The sequence below is a fragment of the Epinephelus lanceolatus genome, chromosome 12, assembly GCF_041903045.1.
Source record: "Epinephelus lanceolatus isolate andai-2023 chromosome 12, ASM4190304v1, whole genome shotgun sequence".
Taxonomy (NCBI): domain Eukaryota; kingdom Metazoa; phylum Chordata; class Actinopteri; order Perciformes; family Serranidae; genus Epinephelus; species Epinephelus lanceolatus.
This window is the reverse complement of record NC_135745.1, coordinates 32,949,622-32,975,073: the sequence shown is the minus strand read 5'-3', so window position 1 is coordinate 32,975,073 and position 25,452 is coordinate 32,949,622. Positions and strand designations below refer to the sequence as shown.

Genomic DNA, 25,452 nt, shown 5'->3' with positions numbered 1-25,452 from the left:
GCCCACACTGACGTTTTTCTGGCTTGGTGACTGTCAAAACATCCCCCTGTGCACTCATAGCCTCCCTCCTTCTCCTCAGAAAGGCTCACAGGCAACTCTCGTCTTCAAAGTAAAACTTCTCCACCATGTGGCCTGTGTTGAATTTCTGCGCTGACTGCTCCCCGGAGCTCATGAACTCCTCGTAGGGGTCCTTTTTCTCCTCGTCGCTGCCCAGGCACTTGAAAAGTGTCATGGCGAGGAAGGCGTAGAAGATCATGACAAACAGGATGTAGCAGTACGCGTTGTCATAGGACTCTCTGGAGCTGGAGGTGGTGGACGCTGAGCTGGTGCTGGTGCTGGACAGAAGGCTCACTGTGGTGCTGGGAGCAGTCAGGTTGAGTTGCTGTCTGTTGATGTCCGTACTAGTGTCCTCCAGAATCTGCTGGCATCTGGAGAGAAGAGACAGCAGCAGGGTCTGGTTCATGTGTTTCATGCTGGAAGCGGTGACAGAAGCAAAATATGAGACAGAAAAGGGACCAGGACGACTGAGAAAGGTCTACACATGGAAAGAGTGTGAGGCAGGCTCCACCACTTTAGGAAAGGCACGCTGTGAGTCATCCACCCACTCTTCAAGAGACTTGATAAGGCGGTATTTCACAGATAAAGCCCACTCCTTTTATGTCCTGTTACAGCAGTCAAAATCTCATAAAAGCACCACTATGACCTCATGTTGTGAATGATTCCTGCAGAAATGTCTGTCATTTCCATCAGACATGAATATGAATCACTCATACACTCTGAGATCACAATTCTCCCAGCACATTCTGGCTCAAAGTCTTTTCTAAAGCTCCCTTTTAACTCTTTTTTCCCCCCTCTATCTTTTTTTTTTCTTTCCAGCCCATCCTCTTTGTGCTCCTTCCTTCACTTTCAATTTAGGGTCTTGGAAGCTGCAGAGACGCTTGGATTGTTGTCAGCTCCGGTCAAGTAGTCTACTCATTTCAAAGAGTGTTGGGGTCAGAGGTTAAGTTGTCTCCAGTGTGTTGCTGCTTGACTGACACTCCACTCCAAAGCAAGCCCTTTGGCTTTTTCACTCATTGTGTCTTACAAGTTGAGCGCTTGTAAAAAGGAAAAAAAAAAAAGAGTTTGTGGAGAATAAAGAAAATAGTGAAATGTGATCTTGCCTTGATTTTATCTAAACATGCAAACAAACACACTAACACACACGTGCATATTTCAAACATTAAAACAAGCATCCAGCGTATTCTCATGCACACACTTTATACATGTTCCATGAATGACATGGACAGCTGCATACCTGATCCCTAAACCTCCACAGGAGAAAAAACAACAGGGAGTGATAAAAATGCACCCGTGATATCTGTAACCTTTTGAGGAGTCTGCCAACTGGGTGAACAGTGTTTTCCTTTCTGTTTGGCAGCGAGAGCCAAAACCCTTGTGAACCCTGCGCAGCCATGTCAGTGACTGATGTCCTGGTGTGACTACGGGCCGCTGTGCTTATATAATTTACAGCAGCTCTGCTTTAGTCATTAAGGGGTGTGAAGGAGCCCCCAGGGAGCAGGAATTTGTCCAAAAGGAGTGTTTATGAAAGGGGATATATTTATGATTTAGTGCTCGAGCAGCGGGCATGAGCGGCTGTAGTGGAATGTAACTGAGTGTATTTACTCGAGTACCGTGCTTCAGTAGAAATTGAATGTAGTTTTCTACTTCTTTTCTTTCTACTTCTACCCCACCACACTTCAACTTTAGTAACTAGTTACTTAACGAATAAAGATTTTTAGCGCACAAATCATATGAGCAACTAAAATGCTTAGTTGATTGATTAGAAAATTACTCAGCAACTATTTTGTTAAATTTTTAAAGTCATTTTTCACGCAGAACTATTTCATGGTTCTAGCTTATCAAATATAGGGACTTTCTTCTTTTAATTTTAATTTTTTTATTCATTTTTTATTATTATTTGATTTATTAAGTTGACTATTTTTTCCTGGATTGGTACTTTTACTTTTAATATTTAAATACATTTTCCTTATTGTACTTTTGCTAAAGTTACATTTTCAATGCAGGACTTTTACTAGTAACAGAGTATTTTTACGATGCGGTTTTAGTACTTTTAGTTAAATAAAGAATCTAAACACTCCCTCCAGCACTGAAGAGGGGTGCAGCTCTCAGACAGTAGGTATTGTCACTGCCCTGCTCATCCAGATTTAAATAAAGGGGAAACAGCCGGTATGTGCCAGAAAAAAACACAGAAAGAAACATTAGTTTAACTGACAGTTAATCACAGAAATAAAAAAAAAACTAACTAAAATGTTACACTTTAATTAAATTTAATTTGAAAGTTTAAAAGTCGTCCCCACACCGCCAAAAGTAAAATTCTGGAGAATAAATGCAGAGGCCTTCAAGACATTATTTATTTATTCATTTGTCTATTGGCCTAAAATCAATTTAACGTGAACATGTTGAGTTTAAAATACTGGAATCACCTTATAAAATACCCACAAGGTTTTAGGTTTTAATTATAGAATGTAAACTCAAACAAACAAACAAAGAATAAAGCTACAGTTAGTAGCTTTTATAAAAATAACTTTTTGTCATATTTGCTAAAACTGTCGCTACATTCACACAGCGCTAAATGAGACAGATAATCTGTAAAGAAAAATCATGTGTCTCCTTTTTTCTACTGCTTCTGATGGCATTTGCTAGAACCTGCCGTGCCTAAACAAAAACAACCAATCAGAACCGAGGAATCTCTAACACAGCGGACAATCATGTTAAACACTGTTCGTAAAACTGCAGTCAAACGGTCAAACTAGACAACACTGATCAAATATGAACAAAGATTCTGCTATACTGCATTTATCTCACCTCAAATGTTTTCAGAAATGTATTTTGTGTGCTGTTTAGCTATAGAACGAGAAGATTAGTCTGGCTGGTGGGCTGTGCTTGGTACTCCAGTAAACTATATCCTAGTAAACATGGCAGCCTGGTCACAAACCTTCTCATTTTACAGCTAAACAGTACACTAAAATATGTTTTTGAAAACATTTGAGGTGATAAAGAGGCAATGCAGTAACAGAATCTTGTTTTGATTTGATCAGCAGCGTTAGAGACTCCTCTGCACTGATTGGTTGTTTTCATTCAGGTGCGGTAATGTGATTAGAAGCGCAAGGAAGGGCAGAGGAATAAGATTTCTTCACTGATTATCTGTCACACGTACTGCCATGTGGATACAGTCACATTTTTAGCTAATACGACAAATAAATTAATTTTATAAATTTACCATCTACAGCTTTAAATTAGGACATGACCTCAGTCTTCCCAATGGAACCTACAGCTTTGGTATCCCATGAATCAGTGGTTCCCACATGGTCCAGCCATGGGGTCCAGATTCCCCCTTAGTCATTAGTTCAAGGTCCACACAGTTAAATATATGTAGCATCATACGTGCGTTTGGTCATGTCGTCAAGCTAGTTTGTTGTCTCTGTCAAGTAGCTGTCCATGAATCATTCACTCTACAGCAGGAAATGGCACTTCAAAATAAAAACTATGCACCACGAATTCACTGTACTTAAAAATACAGCATGTTTTTTACTAACTTGACACATTCGCGAGTCACTTGTGGTCCATTCAGAATAGACCCGCAACCCACTTTTGGACCACGACCCACCAGTTGGGAACCACTGCCGTAAATGACACTCAAAGTCACACCTTTCCACATTTTTATATAGTTTATTATAAATAGTAAATAGTGCTGTATTGTACACAAAACTTCTTAGAACAAAAATCATTTTACGCCAATGTAAATGGAAATTACACAAAAGAAAAAAACATGTATAATGAACATTGTGTAAGACTCACTTAAGCACTTAAGAGCACTTAATACAAAACGTACAGAGGAGACGTAACACTGGAACAACACTAAATAAATAACAAATGGAACCAACGTTTGCAAGTTCCTGGTGAAAACTAATTCAACATGCAAACTTGAAAAAAAATAAAAAATTAACTGTCAAACTGAATGTATTCACTGGCAGAGAATTTTTTTGGCTTTATGACATCACGACTACGTTTTGCTATCTTTCATCGCTCGATGATTTCCCCTGATTGATCAATGCACACAACCCAAAATTGATGACATTAAAAAGAGAGAGGTTATTTTTTATTTTTTTTTATTTTTTTTTTTTTTTGAGGGTATAATCAGGGACATTTGATCCGTGGTAATTTACATCACATGAGGTATGAATGTATTGCACTTTCTTTGGGTTGCAGTGGTTTCCCTATAACTCCACCTCCACCTCCGTTCTTGCCTTCCTGCTGGTTTTCCCGGTGTAGTCATGTTTCCATCTCCAAAGTCTTTCACGCGAGTTGCATCAATGTACAGTAAATATTATTTTCCTAAGACACTGTGATGAAGAGATCTTTAGAAGAACATTGCGGCTGAGTGCAACACGTTATCACCATCTGGCCTTCTGATAACCATCAACCATACACCCTCCCCTATCAAGTTGGACCTCAGAAGCACAGAGGGCTTCCCGAGTCCACCCCTCTGCCACTTATTACAAAAATCAAATACAGAATCTTGAATGTATTTACTCCCCCTCTCCCCACCCGCCCTCTTCTTTTCCTCTTTAAGCGTGGACAACGAGCCGCGCTTGGTCCTCGGAGCGTGACGTGACGCACAAGCAAAGCGACTGCCAGGTAACAGGAGAGGCTGCGCCTTTGGTCCTAATTATTCCAGCCAACCCCCTCCATCGCCATCGCTACACCTCCATCTCAATTGGTTTTCCTTGCTGAAGGAAAACACCTCAACCCCTTTCACCCACCCAACCGCTCTCTGGCTCTCGCTGTCCTTGGAGCTGGGGAGGTTTGGCAAAGGCAGCATGTGGAAAGGGGGGTTTGTTCTCTGGCGATGAATGTCAGACTTGCCCGGGAAGCCTCCTGTTCGTTCAGGCCATGTCGGGGGCTTCATATAATGAAAGGCACCTGATGAAAACAGGGAAAGACAGTATGGTTAAAGGGATTCTTTGCATTTTATTCAACTTCAACAGCTTGAATCCATGAAGCAAAAAGTAGACGTGAAGTTAAATGAAAGGTGAGGTGTTAGGATGATGTGTTTAAGAGCATGAGAGCAGGTGAGAATGGAAACTGGGGTCCTAGGTTAGATAATAAAACTCTGAAAACAGGTGAAGAGCTTTGGGAATCTTCTCAGACATTCTTTGAACCTAATGTGGTCGGTAAAACTAGCCTGGGACTGAGCCTTACCCTGGATCTGTGGCTCTGCTCCACTGATCAATAACAACTCTAAATCTGACCTCCAGTGGGACACATGGTTCTAATCCTGGCCTGCCAAGGGCCATAATCGCCCCCTGTTAAAGAGCCTCCTTTTACACACACACACACACACACACACACATACATGCCTGCGCCCACAGATATACACACAACACATTTCCCCAAACCCCCAAAAGCTACATGTGGGTCTCTCCCAGGACTGGCTAAATTAATGACATCAAGATGTTGCCACTGATGGGCCAGTCAACATGTGGTAGTGTACCTCAGATCAGCCCCAGCAACACAAGGCACTCTCCCCTCCATCCTGTCAAACACGCTTTGGGGAAGTGGCTCCTTTCATTTGGGCGGCTATCTTTGTTACACAGGGGTCATTACATGGCTAGGTGCGCTATACTGAGGGTTTGATGGGCAAGCTCATCATACGGGGGTCATGAAAGGACAGCAAGGGAAAAATGTGCGTGTTGGGATAAGACCCGGACATGCCTCTGCATTGGGCCACGTGGATAGTCGGGTGATGGTAATGTAAACTGAGGTAACCTGGCCACTAGCGCTCTCTGACATACATGTAATTTCAGCGCAGGGCAGAGTGATTTGAGAAGCTCGCTCATCAGAGGGGTCTGCGTAATTAACGTGGGTTGTGAGGTAGAAAATATAAACTAAATCGCATAGGCAGAGCAGAGGTTATAGAAGGACATGACCTCTGATAAATTATAGATCATTTAGCATTTAAATATAGAGATCAAACCCCCTAAATCACTATGAAAACATCAGTTAAGTAAATATTTAAAGGGACAGTTCACCCCAGGATCAAAACTACATATTTTTCCTCTTACCTGTGGTGCTATTTGTCAGTCTAGATTTTGAGGATGTGAGTTGCCGAGTGTTGGAGAAATCAGCTGTAAAAATGTCTGCCTTCTCTCCAGTATAATGGAAGTAGATGGCACTTGGCCTGTGGTGCTCAAGTGCCAAAAAATACATCTAAAAAACTCAACAGCAATGTGTCTTCACCAGAAATCAGCTAATGTTACAGCTCAGCCGAGGAGGACGCCATTAATGTTTACGCCTCGCTCTGTCATGAGAACGAGCCTCTTGTCCATGATATGGATGCATAAAGAACACTGGATACAGCGTTGGAAGAGGGGCTCCGTTCATATTAAAACACTTAGACGTTCCGCAGTGCGGGGACCATAGAGCAAGCGCAACAGAGACTTATGGCAGCTAAGCTTGAATGGGGATAAAAACTATTTAATCATGCTGCTTTCTCCAGATAGTGAAACAAGTAATTTAGCGGAGGTTGTGGCACTCAAAAAATGTAGCCACTGATTTACAATAGTCTCTTTCCCAATTTAAGTCTATGGGAAGAAGTCTTTTTGGCCATGGCATCACGTGACAGACTCGGATGTTGTAATTCCACATTTGGCCACTGTGTAAAATTGGCTTCCAAGCCCAGTGCTGTTTCCGGAGGATTGGTCCATGAGTACATGTACACTTCCTTCTGTGCAGTGACACAGTTGGAGGCTGTGGTTCGGCAGAGAGAAAATTGTTCCTACATGAAAACTGCTCACAGCAAGGTCTGTGGATTATCTAGTAATTTCTGGCAGGAGACATTGCTGTTGGGTTTTTCAAATGTACTTTTTTGGCACCACAAGCTGAGCGACATCTAGTTCCATTATATTTGATAGAAGGCAAACATCTCCAACACTCGGCAACTCACACCAAACCAATCTAGACTGATTAACAGCACTACAGGTAAGAGGAAAAATCTGTGTTTTTGATTTGGGGTGAACTGTCCCTTTAAAGTGTATTTCAAGCTTACCTTGCTCTGACTGTACTGTCCATACTGGTAGGTTGGATGGTGGTCCATGGCATAGGCTGGGGAGGTGTAGGAAGGTGGGCAGTAAGACTGAGTGCTAGGCAGCGTGGGCATACTGGTCAGGCCTGGTAGAGCCTCCAAACGCTGGGAACCATGGCAGCTGGCGGCCATGCCTCCGTTTGGCTCCAGGCCTCCGGTCAGTGGGGAGAGGGCGAAGTCACTCTGGGACTGATGTGGCACTCCACCTGGGTTCAATAGGCCCATTACCTGAAGGGAGACATGGAGGAAAACTTGGCGATTAGAATAGAAAAACCACAGATTAGTCACACTTTACCATTCAAATTTCAAAATTAAAAATACATAGTCAATTTATTCACTCCATTTTTGTTTTTGGTTACATAATTCAATCAACTTTTTCACTCCACTCAGGTGGCCCAAAGTGTCGGCCCTCTCCTTGTTCATTGAAATACATTATCACCGGCTTCCCTCACACATGTGGTTTCCCTTTACTCTGCTTGACTGATTGAGGAGCTGACAGTGGCTAAAAAGTTCAATGCTTTACTTCACTAGTGGTTTCTGTTATCCTGTCAAATTTATGGATGTAGAGCGATATTTTTTCACTTGTATTTTTCTTTATCATGACACTTGTGGGTTTTTCACAGTGTTACAAATGGAATTGATGAAAAGAAGTGTAAGACGATGGCTGATCAGAATATAAGAAACATATTCAAATGATAAATTTGTGCGAATGTGATGTGTTTTAAGCAGAATTAAAACCCGTTTCTTATGTGTCCACTGATGTTTTGTGTTTTTTCTTATCGTCTGTCTCACTCCCTCTCGCTTTCTCTTGATGCCCTAAAATCACCGTGTCCTTGTGAGGCCGGGGTGAGGAGGCCAAAGGGTACGTGGGAATGAGGGGTAGGGTGTGTTTGTGTATGTGTGGTAGAGCTACCTCTCCTATGTGTGGAATTGTGTATTTAACAGTAGGTGTGTGTGTGTGTGTGTGCACGGTCATGTGTAATATGAGCATTTTTTGCTCTGATGTCAGAGGTGTAGGGGTATCGGTGATACATCGTGAACAGCTGCACGGAGGTTTGCGTGAGAAGCGAAGCCATGAAAGTTTCTAAAAAGCGAAGTTGAAGTGAGAACAAGAGTTTCGAGTTAAAGAGTTACAATCCATGTTGGAGAAAATGGATGTAAAATCAAGAATAAAACCAAAATAACTGGAAAGAAAATAAGGCGGAGAGTAAGTAACTCTGAGTGATGTAAAATCAAGGGCTTTCCCACGTGACAGCCAGCTGGCACACACACACCCATATAGTGAGACAACCTCAGGTGTGTTTAATGTATGTAATTTACAGTTGAGCTGTCAGAGTGATCTGTCCTCACACATCTGACAAACGCATCAATGCGGCCTTCCACCAAACCATTACTTTTCCTTCTGCTGAGGATGTGTGATATTCTGTCAAGTACAAATGTCTGCTGCACACACACTCCATCATATTTCTGTATTTATAAATTCAAGGTGCATGGTTTCCCAAAAATACAAATTCAGTTCAGTCACCCATAAATCTTCAGGCTGCTTTAAAACAGTTGAAGGAATACTTCACCCACAAAAATATCATTTGTCTATCAATTACTTGCCCCACAAACCTTTGTTTATCTTGAATGCCTTTGCCGTGAACGAATAATCCAAAAACTGAGAAAATTTTTCATGAACTGAAGTAAAAGGGGGCTACATTTAACAACAGCAAAACTATATCAAAACATCTGTTTACAAACTCTCACATGACTCACACAGTGTAATCCAAGTCTCGTTTATTGAGTCGTTTAATGAGTATTTCCATACACATGCATTTTCGCTAAACCAATAGGGGAGACCAGGGTTGGTTGTCACACTTTTTACTCTTGTGTGAATTGCTCATCATTAAAACATCTTTCAACAGTCATTCTTACATTAAATGAAAGCTTAGGGTCTCGGCTTGAAATGGGTATCCCTTTCATTTTTACAACTTATTGTAACAAGACGTAATTAACCATCAAAACACCCCATCACGGGGATGGTTGTCACAATGTATGGGGTTGTTGTCCCTGCAGTTATCAATAAGGTTTTAGAAAAAAATTAAATAAAGATTTAACAAATTGAAATTAATACCACCTCTACAATAGTGCTCATCAACGCCCCTTATGTTTAAACCATCAATTTAAACTCTAGCCTTTATTAAAGCCAATGTTTCACAACAATTCATTATGAATATAACATTACATTAAACAGTGAGATTGGAACAGATTAATCACCATCATAATATGACCAGGAACTTATGTGAAAATGTCAAACAGCCTATGTTGAAGTATGTAACTGTTTAGATATAACCCCGGTCTCCCCTACTATTTGAAACCACATAAATAGTCTCACAGTGTAGCACAGCTGGACAAGCGTGTGATTACTCTGCTTGTGCATTTCACTGAGCAGAGTTTAGTCCCCCTACTCATCTGTGTATGAGACTTTTTATGCAGAAGTGTCTTAAATAGTGATGTTTTAATGAAAATGCATGTGTTTGGGAAGTACTGAGCATATGACTGGATGAATGGGACTTAGATTATACAGCACAAGTCGTGTGAGAGTTTGTAAATGGATGTTTTGATATAGTTTTGCTGATGTTAAACACAAGAATTTTCTTAGTTTTTGGATTCTTCATTCATTGTGGAGGCATGTGAGAAAAATAAAGATTTTTTCATGAATTTAATGTAACATTTGGTGAGTAACTGATAAAACAAACAATCATTTTGTGAGTGAAGTATTCCTTTAAAGTATCCTTTCCTTAAAGTGTCAGAAAAAATATAATATTTAATTACTGCTAATAAATATACAAACTTAAATAAACTTAATTAAAAAGATTTTCTCCTGCTTATCCAGTGGTGTTTGGCCATATTTTCTCACAACATCACACATGTTCCTGCGCATATAAACAGTCGTTTGTGTGGTATGTGTCTGCGAGTGCACGCCTGTGTCAGAGGTTCTGTGTCTATGTACGCGCTCATGCGCTCACGCACACTCTGTCTGCAACTGAAACGGCAGCAGTTCCCGATGGTGTCTGTTTTGAGGTTGTTCCGGGGATTAGGTCTCAGGGGGGTGCAAATCCCGGCCGCTCGCTTGCTTGGTGAGAAAGGGTTCCTTTGGTATGCACCAGATCAACGGTGAGACGCCAGAGACCCCGCACCACAGGGGAAACCACCGGCCCCGACTGAAGCTCCAAATACAGAGCTAACTGCTCAGACAACAATATCACCTATCTAAAGTCAACCTTATCCATATCAAAACTCTGTGGTGCTCTAATGTGACCATATCTGGAGTTAACTGAACCTCTGGATCTCCTGATGGACACAGTAGTAGAGTAGAGTAGTTTTTAGAGACAGATTCAGAGTTCAGATAATTCCAAAGAGGATTTCACACACAACGGACCGAGCTGTGAGGCTGTGCGAGAAAACTGAAGCGGTAAACTTTTCTAAGTGGGGAGAGGTCTTCATGTATTAACTATCAATGTCACAGAATTTAATCAGTCCTCATTTCCTCCCTCTTATTAAGTTAAAATCAAGAAATTAATTCTATCCTAATCTGAAATAGAGAAAACTGCATTGCAATATACATTCAAACAGCTGCAATGAATACATGAATTAAAACAAATTAGCCAACAAAGTGAGTCATTTGCATAAATTACACACTTTGTTACGAGGGGATAGATTACTTCATTCCAATCAATTAAGACACTGGAACATTCTGTGATTGCTATTCCAGACTGAGAAAACATTCCAGGCACGCCGCCGTCCCTACGCAAGATGAGCTGCCCGTTCTGTACCGGCCTGCCCCGCTAAGGTTAATGCTGAAACCATCCATGAGGCCATGGCACCTTTGGCCTCTTTATTGGAGTTAAAGGCACTCGTGACCCTGTGGGTGTGTGAACTCACACCGCAGACATGCACTCTCAGTTACAGGACGGCAGCTACTCGCAGCATGCCAGTTATGTTTCAACAAATTACAAGGTAGCTCAGATGGCTAAGATTAAAACCACCAGCCACTGACGTTCACAGTTCTCCTCATGTTATCTTCACTCTCTCCTACCTCACTTTACTTTTATCTGTCCAGTGAAAATAAAATAAAGTAAATGTGGCTAGTTCTTGAGGAGAAAACAACAAATTCTACCCATAACTATTGCTCATATATCAAAGCAGTCAATTATACTCAGCCACAATGGTGCCACCTACCACTTCCTGACCGTGCACCCTGGCAGCCACAACAAAGATCTTCTCTTTATTTCAATATATATACATCCTCAGGCATTCCCGTTGAAACAAACCTGCCTGAGGCCGTTTTTTATCTGTGCCTGACAGGAGTGTGAGATTCTCTCTCATGGGAATTAGTACCCAGCATGCATTGCATGTGGGCCGGCCACCCTTTGTGGCGGTTAAAAGCTCGTTTTCCGCCTGTTAGTCCATCTTCTAGGCTGGTAGGGAGCCACTGATGGACACTGATGACTGTGTAATCGACCATAATTGTCTTTTCAGTTTTGATTTGTGTCATCGTCCAACATCCATACATCCGTCCTCATGTCTCGTCCCTTTTCCCTCCCCAAAGACTGACGTTTGCCACATTTCAAATTCATCAAACAACCCATCAGAATAAACAAAAATGAAAAGCTACCGTGTTTCTCAGCTTAACAAGGTTTTCATCAATGTCACTGCAATGACACCTCCTGGGTCACGCACGTGTGGTGTGTGTTTGTGTGTATCATTATCCTTCCATATGGTGTGTCTCATAAATGTCATGAGGAACTATTAGTGTTCTGTTTCCTGGTATGATAACATATGTGTGTGGATAGGTGTGCGTGTTTGTATATGAAGTAGACATTATATTTCTATATTCTATTGAAAAAAATGGATGTGGAGACAAACCTGTGGCGAGAGGCTGTTGCCGATGGTGGGGTTGACAGTGTTGGTGTGTCCTGTCGGCGCCACAAAGCTGTCAGAGTATCCTGAGAAGCTGTGACGTCCAGAGGACAGGCAGTACGCAGAGCTTCCATCCTGGGAGCCGGCTGACGAGGCGAGCCCACTCTGGTGCACGGAGGTGGGGGGCAGAGGCTGCGGTCGGTGGACTGTGCTGGGCTGCTCGGACGCTGCAGAGAACAAAAGATAACAGTTAAAGAGTGGCTATATTAGCATTATTATTATTATTATTATTTTGGTTTTAATATCATTGTGTGGCCTTGCAGTAGTGTTCCTTAAGTTTTCAAATCCGAAAATTCGATTTTGGTTGAAGTATGTATATTTTAGCATGAAAATTCTACTTTCCCAAGCCTTTCTAATCTTTTTCTCATGTGACCTGAGATTTTGCATGATGACGTTCTTACTGCTATAGAGGCCACATTAGTCGGTTACAAAAGTCACACAATAACACAAACAAACTTAATAAAACCAGTCGGCGGCAGGTAGCAACTTCCGTGTGCTGTGAGGTAAAATTACTGCTTCTGTCAATGGTGTCTGGTGGCTTTGAAGAGGGCGATAAAATGGCTTCAGTTCTCCATCGCAAAGGGCTGTCTGACGGCAAGGTGAAGAGGTTGAAATAATCTAAATATAGCATACACTTAAACAGCCATGAGACTCCTTTGACAGAAACAACAATTTTACCTCACAGAATACGAGGAGTTGCTGGTCTATTGCTGCCTCTGATGGGTCCATTTGTTTGAGCGTGGCATCCACAGCAGTACACTGCTTAGCTTCTGTGCGCGGTACTTCTGTTTGCTTCTCCAAACTGGGAGTAAGGATCTACTGTAGTTAGTACACTGACCATGGATCTATAAATGTGTTTATACAGCGCAAACGCAGTATTATATTATACTGAATCTAAACGTGTCCTAACGTGGTAAATAAATGTTTAATGATAGTGATAAAATAGCACCGTCTTCCACCTCCAATATCAAATCTTCGAAATCTTCTCCATGCTTACACTGTCAGTGAAAGGCATGTGCAGGGGCTGAGGGAGGGGAGGGCATCAGAGCCGTAACCTACAGTACTGCACTGCATTTTGCTAACTGCTGAGTGGGAATCTCCATTTGTAAAACAAGGAAAAGAACGCAGATGGAGTTGCTTTTTAAAATCGCATTTTGGTTTTATCAAGAACACATCTGCTGCTGTCTTAAGATAATTCCAAATTCTTTATTTTTTTATTTATTTAATTATTTATTTTATCTTATTTAATTTTTTTTATGTTATTTTACTTTATTTTATTTATTTTTTCCCATTATTTTTTAATTTTATTTTAATTTTATTAATGGGGTCATTGCAAGCAAATAACCAACTATCAAAAAGAGAATACAGTATAAATATATACTTGCAGATACGAAGATACCTAAGACCTTCTTTCCTCATTATCCTTTTTTAAACAGTGTGTACCCTTTAACTATTTCACATTGTGAAAAAGGGGATGTGTGACAAAGGTATACATTATCAAACTGGGAGACATTCCAGTACATTATTTTTAAGTTGGTTAGGAGACCAGGCATCCATACCAAAAAATGTGGCAGTGACTGTCGTGCATACGGGATCCAGTTTGACCATAACTTTGTAAATCTATTCATTTGTAGGTGAAGTGAGAAGGTAAGTTTTTTCTACTATGTATATTTCATAAATAATATCTATCCATTCTTCTATTGCGGGGGGGTCAGAAAGCAGCCATCGTCTCGTGATAGCTTTCTTACCAGCAGATAACAAAACACCAGATAAGTATTCGTTAAAGTGTCCAAGTTGAAAGTCAGCTTTACCTAAAATAATTAAATAGGAATGGGATTTCTTTGACATGAAACCCTGATATAGTCTGGATAGAATTTGTTTAATGCAGACATGTATGATCCTAAAACTACTTTCAGCACCGGGTCATCCAGATCTGATATATATATAATAGTGCCGTAGTTGTATAAAAATCTTGCTTTTCTAAAGCATATTTTCCTCTCAAAGTTTGAAAATCTTTTAATCTTCCCTTGTCTGTTAATGAGTAATATGTTGATATGCCCCTGGTTAGAAGTCAGGGTTGTAGGCACACCCTCTAATTATGCAAAAACATTTTAAAGTTTAAATTTAAAGTATGTTCAAACGTGTTCAGCTGAACCCACCTTGAGCTATCGAGGTGGGAGTGTAGGGGCTGTCGGACAGCTGATAGGGCTGCAGGCCGGACATAGCTGACGGAGGGAAACCACCGGGGATGAGGTGGTTAAACGCCATCAGTTGATTGGCTCCTGCTTGCTTCCTCCACCGGGCTCTTCTGTTGCTGAACCACACCTGAGAGAAGAACAGAGACAAGACAAGTTTCTTTATCTTCTCTGTGAACCCAACAAAACAAGCTGTCTTGTCCAGTATGTACATGTGAGAGGGCTTCATGCTTGTGAATGTATATATGTGTGTATATGCGAGGCCGCTCTGATCCATTACAGGGAGCTGAACTGATAGAGATCTTAACATCTGGAGCGTGCAGTGAAACCACATCTTTGTGTGCTACTGCAAGTCAATGGGTTCAGAGTGTAACAGCTGTTAAAGCCTATATTAGCACACTATCTGAATCAGACATCTATTTTGGGGTCTTTACATAGCCCCTTTTTGTGGTAGAGTCTGACAAGAATAGAAAGCTGCCCTCAAACACAGTGGGAGCAGTGTGTCTGTGTTTGTTTGTGTCTGTACATGTGCAGAGGGGGTCAGGCAACGGGTCGAGGGTGTCAGAGGAAGGGGGGACACATGTCTAATGGCAGTAAGGAATGTGTGGCAACATCCCTAGGCGGTTTAATGGCCACAAGACGGTCAGACGGCGTGTCTGGGACAGACTGTGTCTGAGCGCGTGCCTAACCTGAACTCGAGCCTCTGTCAGTTTGGCCCGCTGAGCCAGCTCCTCACGCGTGTAGATGTCGGGGTAGTGCGTGCGTTCGAAGGCTCTCTCCAGCTCCTCCAGCTGCTCGGCCGTGAAGGTGGTCCGACTGCGGCGCTGCTTCCTCTTCAGAGGCAGGCCTGGCTCCGAGTCCACGTCGGAGCCCTCATCTGAGTGGCTGGCTGCAATTGAAAACAAACAGACTTCAGCATTCAGGGGAGGCAGACCGATACGGAATAAACCTTAAGGGCAAAGCTGAAACAGATTTGAGACAATAGATTGTGCTGAGTACAGAGCAAATTTTAGATTGTGTCCTCCTGCTGCCTTAAACTACTCAGTGGTTTCTGAGGGGATCAAAAGCCAGAGGCTGCTTGAACATGGATTAAAGAGGGCTAGATCCCTCTGGGGCATCTATTCCCTGGGACACTGTGTCTCCCCGAGTCTTAGCCATGCTGTGCGCTATGCCGATAGGGTCCCATAGTAAAGAGCAGGCAGCCTTTTGCAGGTGCTTCTTAATCTGTTTGTTCAGTTGAGGGCAGGAGAGAGCGACCGGGTAACTGGGAGACAACCATTGGGATCTAATTCAGCAGAAGAAGGGAATCAATGAAGGCTTGAGACCAGAGACAGAAGACTATTGCTGCCGTTTGGGGGGGAGGTTACCCATCTATTAAATAATGATTAGGCTCCACAAACTAGCGTGACAGCCTGCTATTGTCCGCCATTACATGTCTGCAATCCCCCATCTCTTTCTCAGTCATACACACACTCATGCAAACATGCATCTGCTGCGTCCCGACTATGGGCTTTCACTCAATGAACGCAGTCTATGACAATGTGTCAAACACAGATGGACACAAGACAGAAAGAGTTGGAATCCACTCCCAAATCCACCCCAGAGGGACCTCTTAAACCTCATGAGGAGGGTTCACTGCACCTTTTCGACTCTTACTTTACTATGCAGCCAACACCTAAGCTGAGAGAGGAGAAGTAAGAGACTCAAAAGCAGAGAGACAGGTGTAGGCAACAGAAAGGCTTCAGCAGAGGACTGTCTGTTTCCCCCAGACTGCTCATTCTCCCTCTGCCCTCCAGATTTAAAGCTTTAATTAAAAAGTGCCAAGTCAGACATGGAGAGGGGCAGCAGGGATCTCCCCTTGCCTCTGGAGCCTCTGGAGCCGAGCAGGAAATGTTTGTGCCGGGTTGCCAGTGTGTGTCTGACCAGGCATTACACACGGATTTGCTCCCTGGGAATGCTGCTGTGCTGCAGGGCCGCCAGCACACAGGATTCTGATGCTGAGAAGAGCTCTTTATTACATTTGAACCAAGGGCGCCACGCTGGCAGAAAGTCTCACAGAGGATTGGCTGGATGCTTAGATACTCCTGGAACGTGCACTGTGACTTTGGGATGTGGTTTGTTTAGGTAAGGATGTGGCCTGAGACCAGTTGGAGCAAATTTTATAGTACAACAGGCATAACGAGAAGGCCACACAGCATGAAAAACCTGATACTTTTTCCTATAAGCACATTTTTACACATCAATATTGTTTGGATTAGTAAGTGGAAGTTCCATTAATCAGCAGGTAAACAATGCTAGAGGAGAGGACTGCGAGAAACAGCAAGCAAAGTAACATGCGATGCCATTACCATTTTAATGATGGAGGAACAGAGAAAGAAAGAAAAAGACGGAGAACCAATGACGGCGCAGAAACGAAAAGATTCCTGAGGGAGGGAAGGGGAGCTCATAAAACTCCTCAGAGGAGAAAGCTCCCCATTGGCACTGTAACTCATGATAACTGCGGGGTGGGGGTGGATCTCTCCTCCTATGCTCCCTTTATTTCTATCTTTCCCTCTCTTTTCCCCTCCCTGTTTTTATTATTAGTAACTACAGAGAAAACACTCCGTCACAGACTCTCCCTTAATGGCAAATGACATTGTTGCTTTTGTCATCCTCTGGCTCGCACTTTCTCTTTTGCTCTCTTCCTCTCACACTCGCTGTCTTTTTTTTTTTTTTTTTTTGGAAGTGATGAGGCCAAGCCTTTGTATCTTAGCAGGGAAAAGCCTGTGGCAGGCCTCTGTTGGACCGATTACCACGCTCCATCTGTAGGAGCCATCAGGGACGCCCGGGCCCGCATTCAGGGGTCTGTCACCTGCCCAGCAGGGGAGTGCGGGGGGGGCTGTAAGGCCAGGGGCTGAGTGGGGGAATGAAGGGTGGGAGGGAGAAGTGGAGGGGGCACAAAGGGGTCCAGAGAAGGGCCACTGGGGGCTGTGGAGGGGCACAGCAGGGGAGCACCCCTTCATCCCCTCCCTCCACGGCCTGAGGGGCACAGAGCTAAATTGGGGGAGGGATGGGGGAGTTGAAGAGGTTGACATGGAGAGGAGATGGGAGGCTGGAGGCACCTGAAGAAGATGCTGGGGAAGGGGTGTGGGGTGCCAAGCGAAGGAGAATGGGGGTGCTGGTCATTCATAAAAGCGGACCTGTCCCTTCCATCTCATCCATTCACTTCACTTCTCTCTTTCTGTGTGCTCACCCGTCGCTGCAGCCACGTCTTTGACATCTTCAAACAAGGGTAGGGGATCGATTTTGAGGCACGCTGATGCAGAAGCCGACTCACAGAGGGCTGTTCCCACACATTCCCCGCGACAAACGGCAGAAGAGGATACTAAAACACACAAAGGGAGGCCTCGACCTCCTTACTTAAACACCCAAATCAAATTTTACGCTGCAGCTAAAGCACTGGGGAGCTGAAAATACTCCATAGCCGCTCACAGTTTGGCTGCGGCCCTGACAAGAATCTTAATAGAAAGATAGATTATTATCCCTCAAGCGGAAATTGGGGCTGCTGCGGAGCTATCCATAAAACAGACATTTCAAAACAAAGTAAGATGTAAGTTAATCAACTAATAACAAGCTAATTTAGATAGCAGAGTGGATGGTGGATCAGTTTAACATAGTTTGGAGGGTATTAGCACAGTTTAGTGGAGTATTCAACAAGTGAATTCAACAGGTTCCTTTCCCCTGATCAGAGACTGTTAAATAAAAAAACAAGCGCACACACACATAGTACACACACTCAAAGACCAGCAGGAAAAGAGGACAGTGCTACAGAGCGTCCACTGACAGTAAACAGAACCATTTATTGATCAAGAGAGGAGACAGACAGGCGGGGAAGATAAACTCCAGAGGGTCACAGATGTGAACTTCGGGAACGTCCAGTTCCATTAGCATCACCTGCCGCAGCAGTGCCTCAAACAGGCCAAAAAAACCAAGTGAGGATTCCAACTGCGAGAATAAAGACTGCTCTTGTTTACGGCGCAGTCTACATCAGCCAGGACTTGCCTTGCCAAGCATTCACCCCCCCTTTCCCATCGGTTTGAGAGATGTTAATATGAAGAGACATGCACAGCCGCACACATCCATGTACGTATGTGCATGCAGATTCACACACGTAGCTTGAAATGGCAAAAAAATGAATGAAGTGGAAAGAGTGACAGAAAGTATGAGAGCGAATCAAAAGTGAAGGAAGGCAAAGAAGCGAGAAATCAGCAGAAAGAATGAAAGGAAGGCAGAGGGATGAAGAGCCAAAGAGAAAGAGAAGCGGAGCATATGGGGCAGTTTATAGCCTTGTCTTGGTAGGGGCTGGCTAGCCCTTCCTCCAGGGGCTGTTAATAGAGAAGGTAATTGAGCTGGTGACATGTGTTCGCAACACAAAACAAAGGGCAGAAGAGACAAATGAACTAGTTATTTGCCCAGGGAAGTAGATCTGGCCCTTTCAGGCCACAGAGCATAGAGCGAGTGGGTCCACTGAATAAAATAGTGGCGTGCCACATAGAGCCAGAGCGAGCAGATGCACTGGAGGAAAAGAATAGTTAACTGACAGCTTATGGGCTCAGCTGGGGTTAACAGTTAAGGGAAAAATGGGAGCGAGTGGGCTGCTCACTTGACTTGCTAAAGAGCCCCCAGGATCCCGCAGCTGCCTGGGAAAAGAGAGGAGGGGGGGGTGCAGATAGAGAGAAAGAGAGAGGGAGATGATGATGTGATGGACAGAAAAGAAATGGAGTGAATACGCGCAGGAGGTTGGCACTTAACGGACAAAGAAAGAGCTGGCGATATGACTTTGAAAGATGTATCTCTGTCTAATATTGGTTAGGTGACAAAAAGCCACAAATGGCCCTTCATGGCTATTATGTGTGCCCAGTGTGCGGTGGTTATTATTTAGTTCCACCACGGCGCAGTTAGGTGACAGTTTCACGGTGGCATTTCCACCCTCGGGGCACGGACAAAGCAACGGCACAGAAACCACGCGGGGACAAAGCAACAGGCCAGTCTGCCGCACGTTCCAGTCAAACGGAGACTCAGCCCAGCCTCGTTTAGGCCAGACAGACGACCGAACCAATCACCTTGCTCAGAATAACCAGCATGCTCTCTCCAGATACCAGCAAAATCTGTATTTGGATTCACACAAAAGATCAAGTCTAGGCACTTTAAAGTGAAGAGGTGGGACCAAGTCACTGTTTTGCCTTCATATCCGAGTCCCAAGTCAAGTCCAGAGTCCTAAGCTTTAGGTTTTTCGAGTCCTAAACAAGCCACATAAAACAACAGAATAATAATATATCAAATTTACAAAAATCGGGAATGTTTTTATTCGTTAAAACAAGTTTGTTGAAAGTTTTCGACTCGTTTCGCGTGCTGCAATTTGTTTTTTGTTGACCACTGCATAGTTTTTGTACAGAAATTAAAATATCTTTGGTGTCATTTTTCCAACTGGCACTCAATAACGTAACTTTATTTCTTCATGGCTCCTGCAACTTGACTTGCTGCTGTCAGATTGGTTCAAACCAAGTGTCGACTTGTTGGGAGTGAATAGCGTTAGCTGATTCAGGAAATAAAGGGAAATAAATGTATTTGTGGCACACGTTTTAAATAACATACTTTTCAAGTATTTTCAAGTTAAAAGCCTCAAGTCAAAGTCTTGGTTTTAAAGTCCAGGTTGAGTAGCAAGTCTGTTTTGAATTTGTCAAGTTGAATCTAAAGTCATCGAAGCTGTGACCCAAGTCCAAGTCGTGTGACTTGAGTCCACAACTCTGGGTTATTACAACACTTATTCACCGATGTGATTTCAGGGAGTCGGGCAGTTGTCATCTTTTCCCAAACATTATTATAACCTCCTTTTCCTGGGGCCTGATAGTTTTAACAGTCAAGTGACCCTAGGTTAGCCCCTGACCTCTTCACAGCTACTGCACAGCGCTGCAGTTAAAACGGCCTCACTATTGACCCTGCAACACAACTTCACACACTCAACAGAGAGAGAGAAGACATCATCACATTCCACGCTTTCTTTTTTTCACCCTGCAAACACTCGTTAAAGGTGTATTTCTTATAGTTTTATGAGATTTGTGTGCACATTTTTAACTTTTATTGCTGTTTTAACGCCTGAGTTTGGACAAATGTGTGAGATAAATGCTTTGAGCAAATATTTTTAAAAGTCTTATAAATTTCTGTTCTTTTTTTAGTGAGTTTCTTTGTTCACAGAGAGGTAAAAAAAAGACATTAATCAAAACAGCAACAGAGTTGTGCTGGCGTGTCCATAATGTGCAATGTGCTGGACGAAACAGCTCCACAAAAACTAGAGGCTAAACAAAGTTAAGTGATTGACAACGCTGTCTGGCTTTACTCAATTAACTATCCCATTGTGCTCCTCTTTGCAGAGTCCCCTCGCCCCCGACCCCTTTTCTCTTCACACTCCTTTATCCTCCCCATCACAGAGTTTTGCTTGGCTAATACTTCCAAGGAAATAGAGAGCTCCCTTTTTCTACTGGGGCTCCTCTCCTTGACCTTCCATTGCTTGCTGCCTCTCTTTCAGTCACTTCACAGTGTCTCTGGGGTTAGTGGGGAGAATGCGGAGAGTACATCAGCGCCGAGGGGCCGGCTCGGGGCAGGACCCCGGCCCATTACTTCAAAGTTGGCCTGCATTCATTAATTGTCCTTTGAATTAATATTGGAGAATCACAATGTGGGTGCCAACAGAGAAAGAGGCTTTAATGAAGCATAGAGTCCGCATTCAGTTGCAGATCAGCCAGTGTGGATTTTTTCTCTTTAGTTTTTTTTGGAGAAAGAGGGAGCCTTGAAAGTCATGCCAACACAGAAAGTAAAAGTATCTATCTATCTATCTATCTAAACCTCTCAAGGGAAGAAATATACTGTGAATTTTGGTTTGTCCCTCGGGCTACACTTGCGTTATACGCACTATTAACACAGGAAAACATAGAGTGAGGCCCACATATAAAATTCTCCATTATCCAGCCCTGAGAGGAAAATGGAAATGTGGCTGTAGCAGACATTCCTCTGGTTGCATTGAGGCCTTCTGTCTCCTCCAAACCTCCAATCTTTAACTCATTCACCATGGAAATGCAGGGACCCCCCTAACAAAGACACTAAAATTCAACATCCACCTCTCTGTTTACAGTTGCGGATTGTTGCCGCACTGCTCGGTTGCCTCTGCTCCCTGCGTGTGAGAGAGACCTATCTGTTTATATTCTTAGATGCCTCGCGAGAATATAAGTTATGAAACTTTAAAATTGGATTAGATGGCTCATGTGGAAGTTAGCTACTGAGCGTCATCATCCCCCCACTTTGGAAACGTGTTACAAACTGCTTTAAGGTATGGCAAACTCTCAAACACAAATATGATCTCTCTGCTGTCCTCACTCTCTAAGTTTTCCCCCTTGCTCTAAAATCCATGCCAGAGTCACGGGGAGCCAGTAACCCAGTTTATTTACACAAACAAAGTCCTACTCAGCTCCTCTGACAAAAGCAGCTAAATCTTTCATGTTGTGTCAGCACTTGATTCCTCCTGTCCCTCTGGCTATTTGCCTGCCTCCGGACAATAGAGGCAGGAGAATGGCAGCAGATTGTTGGAATGCACCTCAATGAAACCAATTATTACATGTTGACTGCGTTCACCATGGCAGATTTGAAAGAACTGGGCTCATTCAATTTGGCACCGCAGGATTCCCTTTAAAGAAAAGTTATCCCTTTGACTGTTTGTATTTCTGAGCTTTTCTTTTTCTCCTCCGTCTCTCTCCCTCTCACCCCCACCGCCATAAACGGATCCTGCGAGAGTGGCTACTCCTCTTTCATGACTTTGATTGCTTTAATTAGTTAAATGAGGCTAAAGTGCTAACAGTAATAAATAGAGAAGAGGATGCTGTCAATTAATTTAATGCCACTCGTGACAAAAACAATTTTTGGCACTGATGCATCATCCAATCTTCCAATTAAAATGAGTTGGATTTACTCCTGCTTTATGGACAAATGTGATAAATGACTCTCCTTTTGCCGCAGCTCAGCCATGCATGCTCTTTAAACTCTCCACACTGACTGGAGTCTATTCTACCTCCATAACTCAACAGTTAAAGGAGATGTAAACAACTTCAGATTCATCCCAGCAAACATCCTTTTTTCCCACAACGCTCCGGCCCCGGTACACTTTATCCCACAAACCTTAGCAGTCCCTTTCCCAGACAAATAAATCTAAATGAGTCAGCTTTGATCTTAGCACTTAAGGAAAGCCAACAATGGTGGTAGCGGAGAAAGGGGCAGAGAGCAACAGGCCTCTCTCCGCCGCAACAATAGCCTCTGCAAACACCTACTTAATCAATATTTGGCCAGAAGACACTCTCTCAGTCCCCAAAAACCAGCCTTTTCACATTCTAATGAAGAGCTATAAAAGAGAAAAACAACAACTACTTCCACAAAGAGACACAAGAATGAAATAGTGCTGTTCTGTATATCAATGGGGGAAAGTGCCTCAGAGCTGTTTGCATGGAGGATGTCACCTATTTGATTTGAACTGTTATTTGTTTCTTTCACAGAATTCAGCCTAAAAGCAAATTAATTTTTTTTCCTCATGTGTTTTCGGAAACTTGCAGCAAACTTGTAAATAAAATGATTTTAAAGAGGATGATGAACAAAGCTGCAATCAGATTAATTTGTTGATTGTTTATTTACTTTTTATGCAGTAACGAGTTTTAAAAGTTGGAGAAGTCAACTGCTCGATCAGTATTGGAGATGCGTCTGCGCCCTGGAAGAGGGAGAGGGAAGTGCCCACAGATATTGCATGAATGTGTGCGCCCTGGGCGGAAAGGAAAGGGGCGGACTTTGTCTAGAGATGAAAGTGGAGACAAATAAAAGGTTTGGATTTAATCTAGTGGAGAGAAGGGTTTTCCCTGTGCTCACTGGCTGGAGGCGTCACGCTCACTGCGCAAAGACTGTGACAAAAGCTCCGTGCGCAGAAAGTAACGGCACCGTTCAATTTGATAACGCGAGGCCACATTTAACACACTGCAGGGATGAACAAAAAACTGGCAGATGCGTTAACTTAATGTTGAAGATATCTAAAAATTGTGCAATAAAAATGCGGATATCCCCCAAAACACTAGCACTGTTTCCAGAGGTGGAGTCATCAATAATTAACTATAGTCTGCATTATGTCTCCAACAGCAACCCTCCCTACAGCAGCAACACTCCTCACACCCCAACAGGTCGTAAATCAACAGGTGTTTGCCTAAACTCTGAGCTGATCCCCCCTATCTTTATTTCTGAATGACTGACTGTAAACAGTTTGGGGAAAAGCCCCCAGAATTGGCACTTTTTTGAGCAGTCTATAAACCAGGTCGCACCGGGCCTATTGGTGTCCCTGAATAATTCATCGCTCATTGCGGGTTCATAATGTCTTCTCCCGGCCTTTTGTCAGCGCACTTTTTTCCTCCCTTTCTTTCCCGGGGTTTTGAAAGGCCCTGGCGTCTTTTTGTACACCACTGAGCCGCTCACTGGAGTTTGGCTTTTGTGCTCGTCAAACTGAGGTGTGAGTCTCAATGGACTCTCCATGCTTTGTCCCCTGAAGTTCATCCTCAAGTGTCCGATTGTGTGTGCGTAAGAAAAAAAAGAAAAAAGTTTCTCAGGCTTGGAAGTTAGACAAATGTTTGATTATCCACTCATAAAAAAATCTCTGCGCATTGGTTAAATCTCAGAAGCCAGTGCGTAAACACCTGGAACCGTCATGTGTTTCACTTTGTCTGCAGGGTGACTAAAAAATGTTGGTGTGATCATTCCTTTGTGATTAATAAATAACATTTAATTATTTCCTATTATTAGTAGTAGTAGTAGTTTTGTGTCGAAGCTGGTGACAAACGCACCTCAATTTCCCCACATTTTTTTTGGACAGCAAAGCACACAGCAAACATTTCCCTTTTTATAAAACCATAACGCAGCACTCACATCTGTCTCCCAGGATGCCATCGATGCTGTGTTTCGTCCGTGGTTCGTTTTCCTCCATCTCCCTCTTCACCACCTCGTCATCATCCTCATCATCATCCCCGACTCCGCCGAATTTAGAGCGCATGATGCGACTGATGGCGCTCACTGGAAAAAAAGAAAGAAAAAAAAGAAAAATATATTTATTATTATATTTAGAAGTTAATCAATATTTTTTTGCAAAGTTCTGACATTGACTATGTTTACAAATTCTGGAAATTTCTTTCTTTCGTTTGTTCACTGAGTTTTTCTTTATTTTATTTTATGAAATGTAAGACAATTATTTTCACATCCTCCTCCTGATTTTTTATTTTATTTTATTTTTTTTAAATATATATTACAGCTCCAGAAACAGTCTCCTACCTGAGGGAACGTTGTTCCTGTCGCAGATGCCATCTTTCAGTAACTTGTCCCTGATTTCCCAGCTGAACATGCCCGGGTTTTCTCTCTTGTACTCCTCGATTTTCTTGTCCACCTCTGGAGAAGCGGTTTGCTTCGATGGGAGGAAGAAGAGAAGACGATTTAGTCACTTTATTTAAAGTTTAGATCCAAGGCCTCCATTACAGGCGAGATGAAATTTAATTATTTGCTGAATTTAAGAGTGTGGATGCAAAATATAAAGTCGTGACAAAGTAATTCAAAAGATTATTTAGCTTGGAACAGGACTTGTTCAAGTTGCATAATGTCTCCAAATACTTTTTGGATTAATTGTTTTAATTATAGATGATTTAGCCTCTGTCTTAAATCCAAAAGTGTGAGTTGTACCCGTTTAAAATTAGATTTCCCTGCAAGATAAAAAATTAAAATCGCACACCAACCTGGCTCTTCTCTAAAATTTCATATAAATTGTCTTTCTGAATTTAGGCCGTATGTCTCTCACCTTTGGCTTGCTGCCTCCGATGGCTCCCGGCCTGATGGAGCCTGTCTCCTGGTACCGGCACAGGATTTTGGAGACGCATCCGTGGGACACGCGCAGCTGTCGGGAGATGACGCACGGCCGGACACCGTGATGGGCCATCTCCACGATTTTGTGGCGGATGTGGTTGGGGAGAGGTCTGCCGTTTATGAAGACACCACCGAGCTGGTTGACCCGACCCTGTCCTAACGGAGTGGAGACTGGACAGCAGGGCA

General features: G+C 43.0%; 1 protein-coding gene across 4 annotated transcripts in view; it reads right to left on the bottom strand.

Moving 5' to 3' along the window:
- Window positions 1-3,718: 3,718 nt before the first annotated feature.
- pax3a (paired box 3a) overlaps window positions 3,719-25,452 on the bottom strand; it is a 40,648-nt gene continuing 18,914 nt past the window's right edge. For all 4 annotated transcript variants that reach the window (XM_033650779.2, XM_078173283.1, XM_033650778.2 and 1 more), the window contains 8 exons: window positions 25,202-25,437; window positions 24,685-24,814; window positions 24,286-24,429; window positions 14,994-15,193; window positions 14,269-14,434; window positions 12,056-12,276; window positions 7,109-7,372; window positions 3,719-4,983 (listed from right to left, as the gene is read on the bottom strand). In XM_033650779.2, the coding sequence (XP_033506670.1) occupies window positions 4,966-4,983; window positions 7,109-7,372; window positions 12,056-12,276; window positions 14,269-14,434; window positions 14,994-15,193; window positions 24,286-24,429; window positions 24,685-24,814; window positions 25,202-25,339 (1,281 nt within the window). In that variant the 5' untranslated portion in view covers window positions 25,340-25,437 and the 3' untranslated portion in view covers window positions 3,719-4,965. The remainder of the gene's footprint in view (window positions 4,984-7,108; window positions 7,373-12,055; window positions 12,277-14,268; window positions 14,435-14,993; window positions 15,194-24,285; window positions 24,430-24,684; window positions 24,815-25,201; window positions 25,438-25,452) is intronic.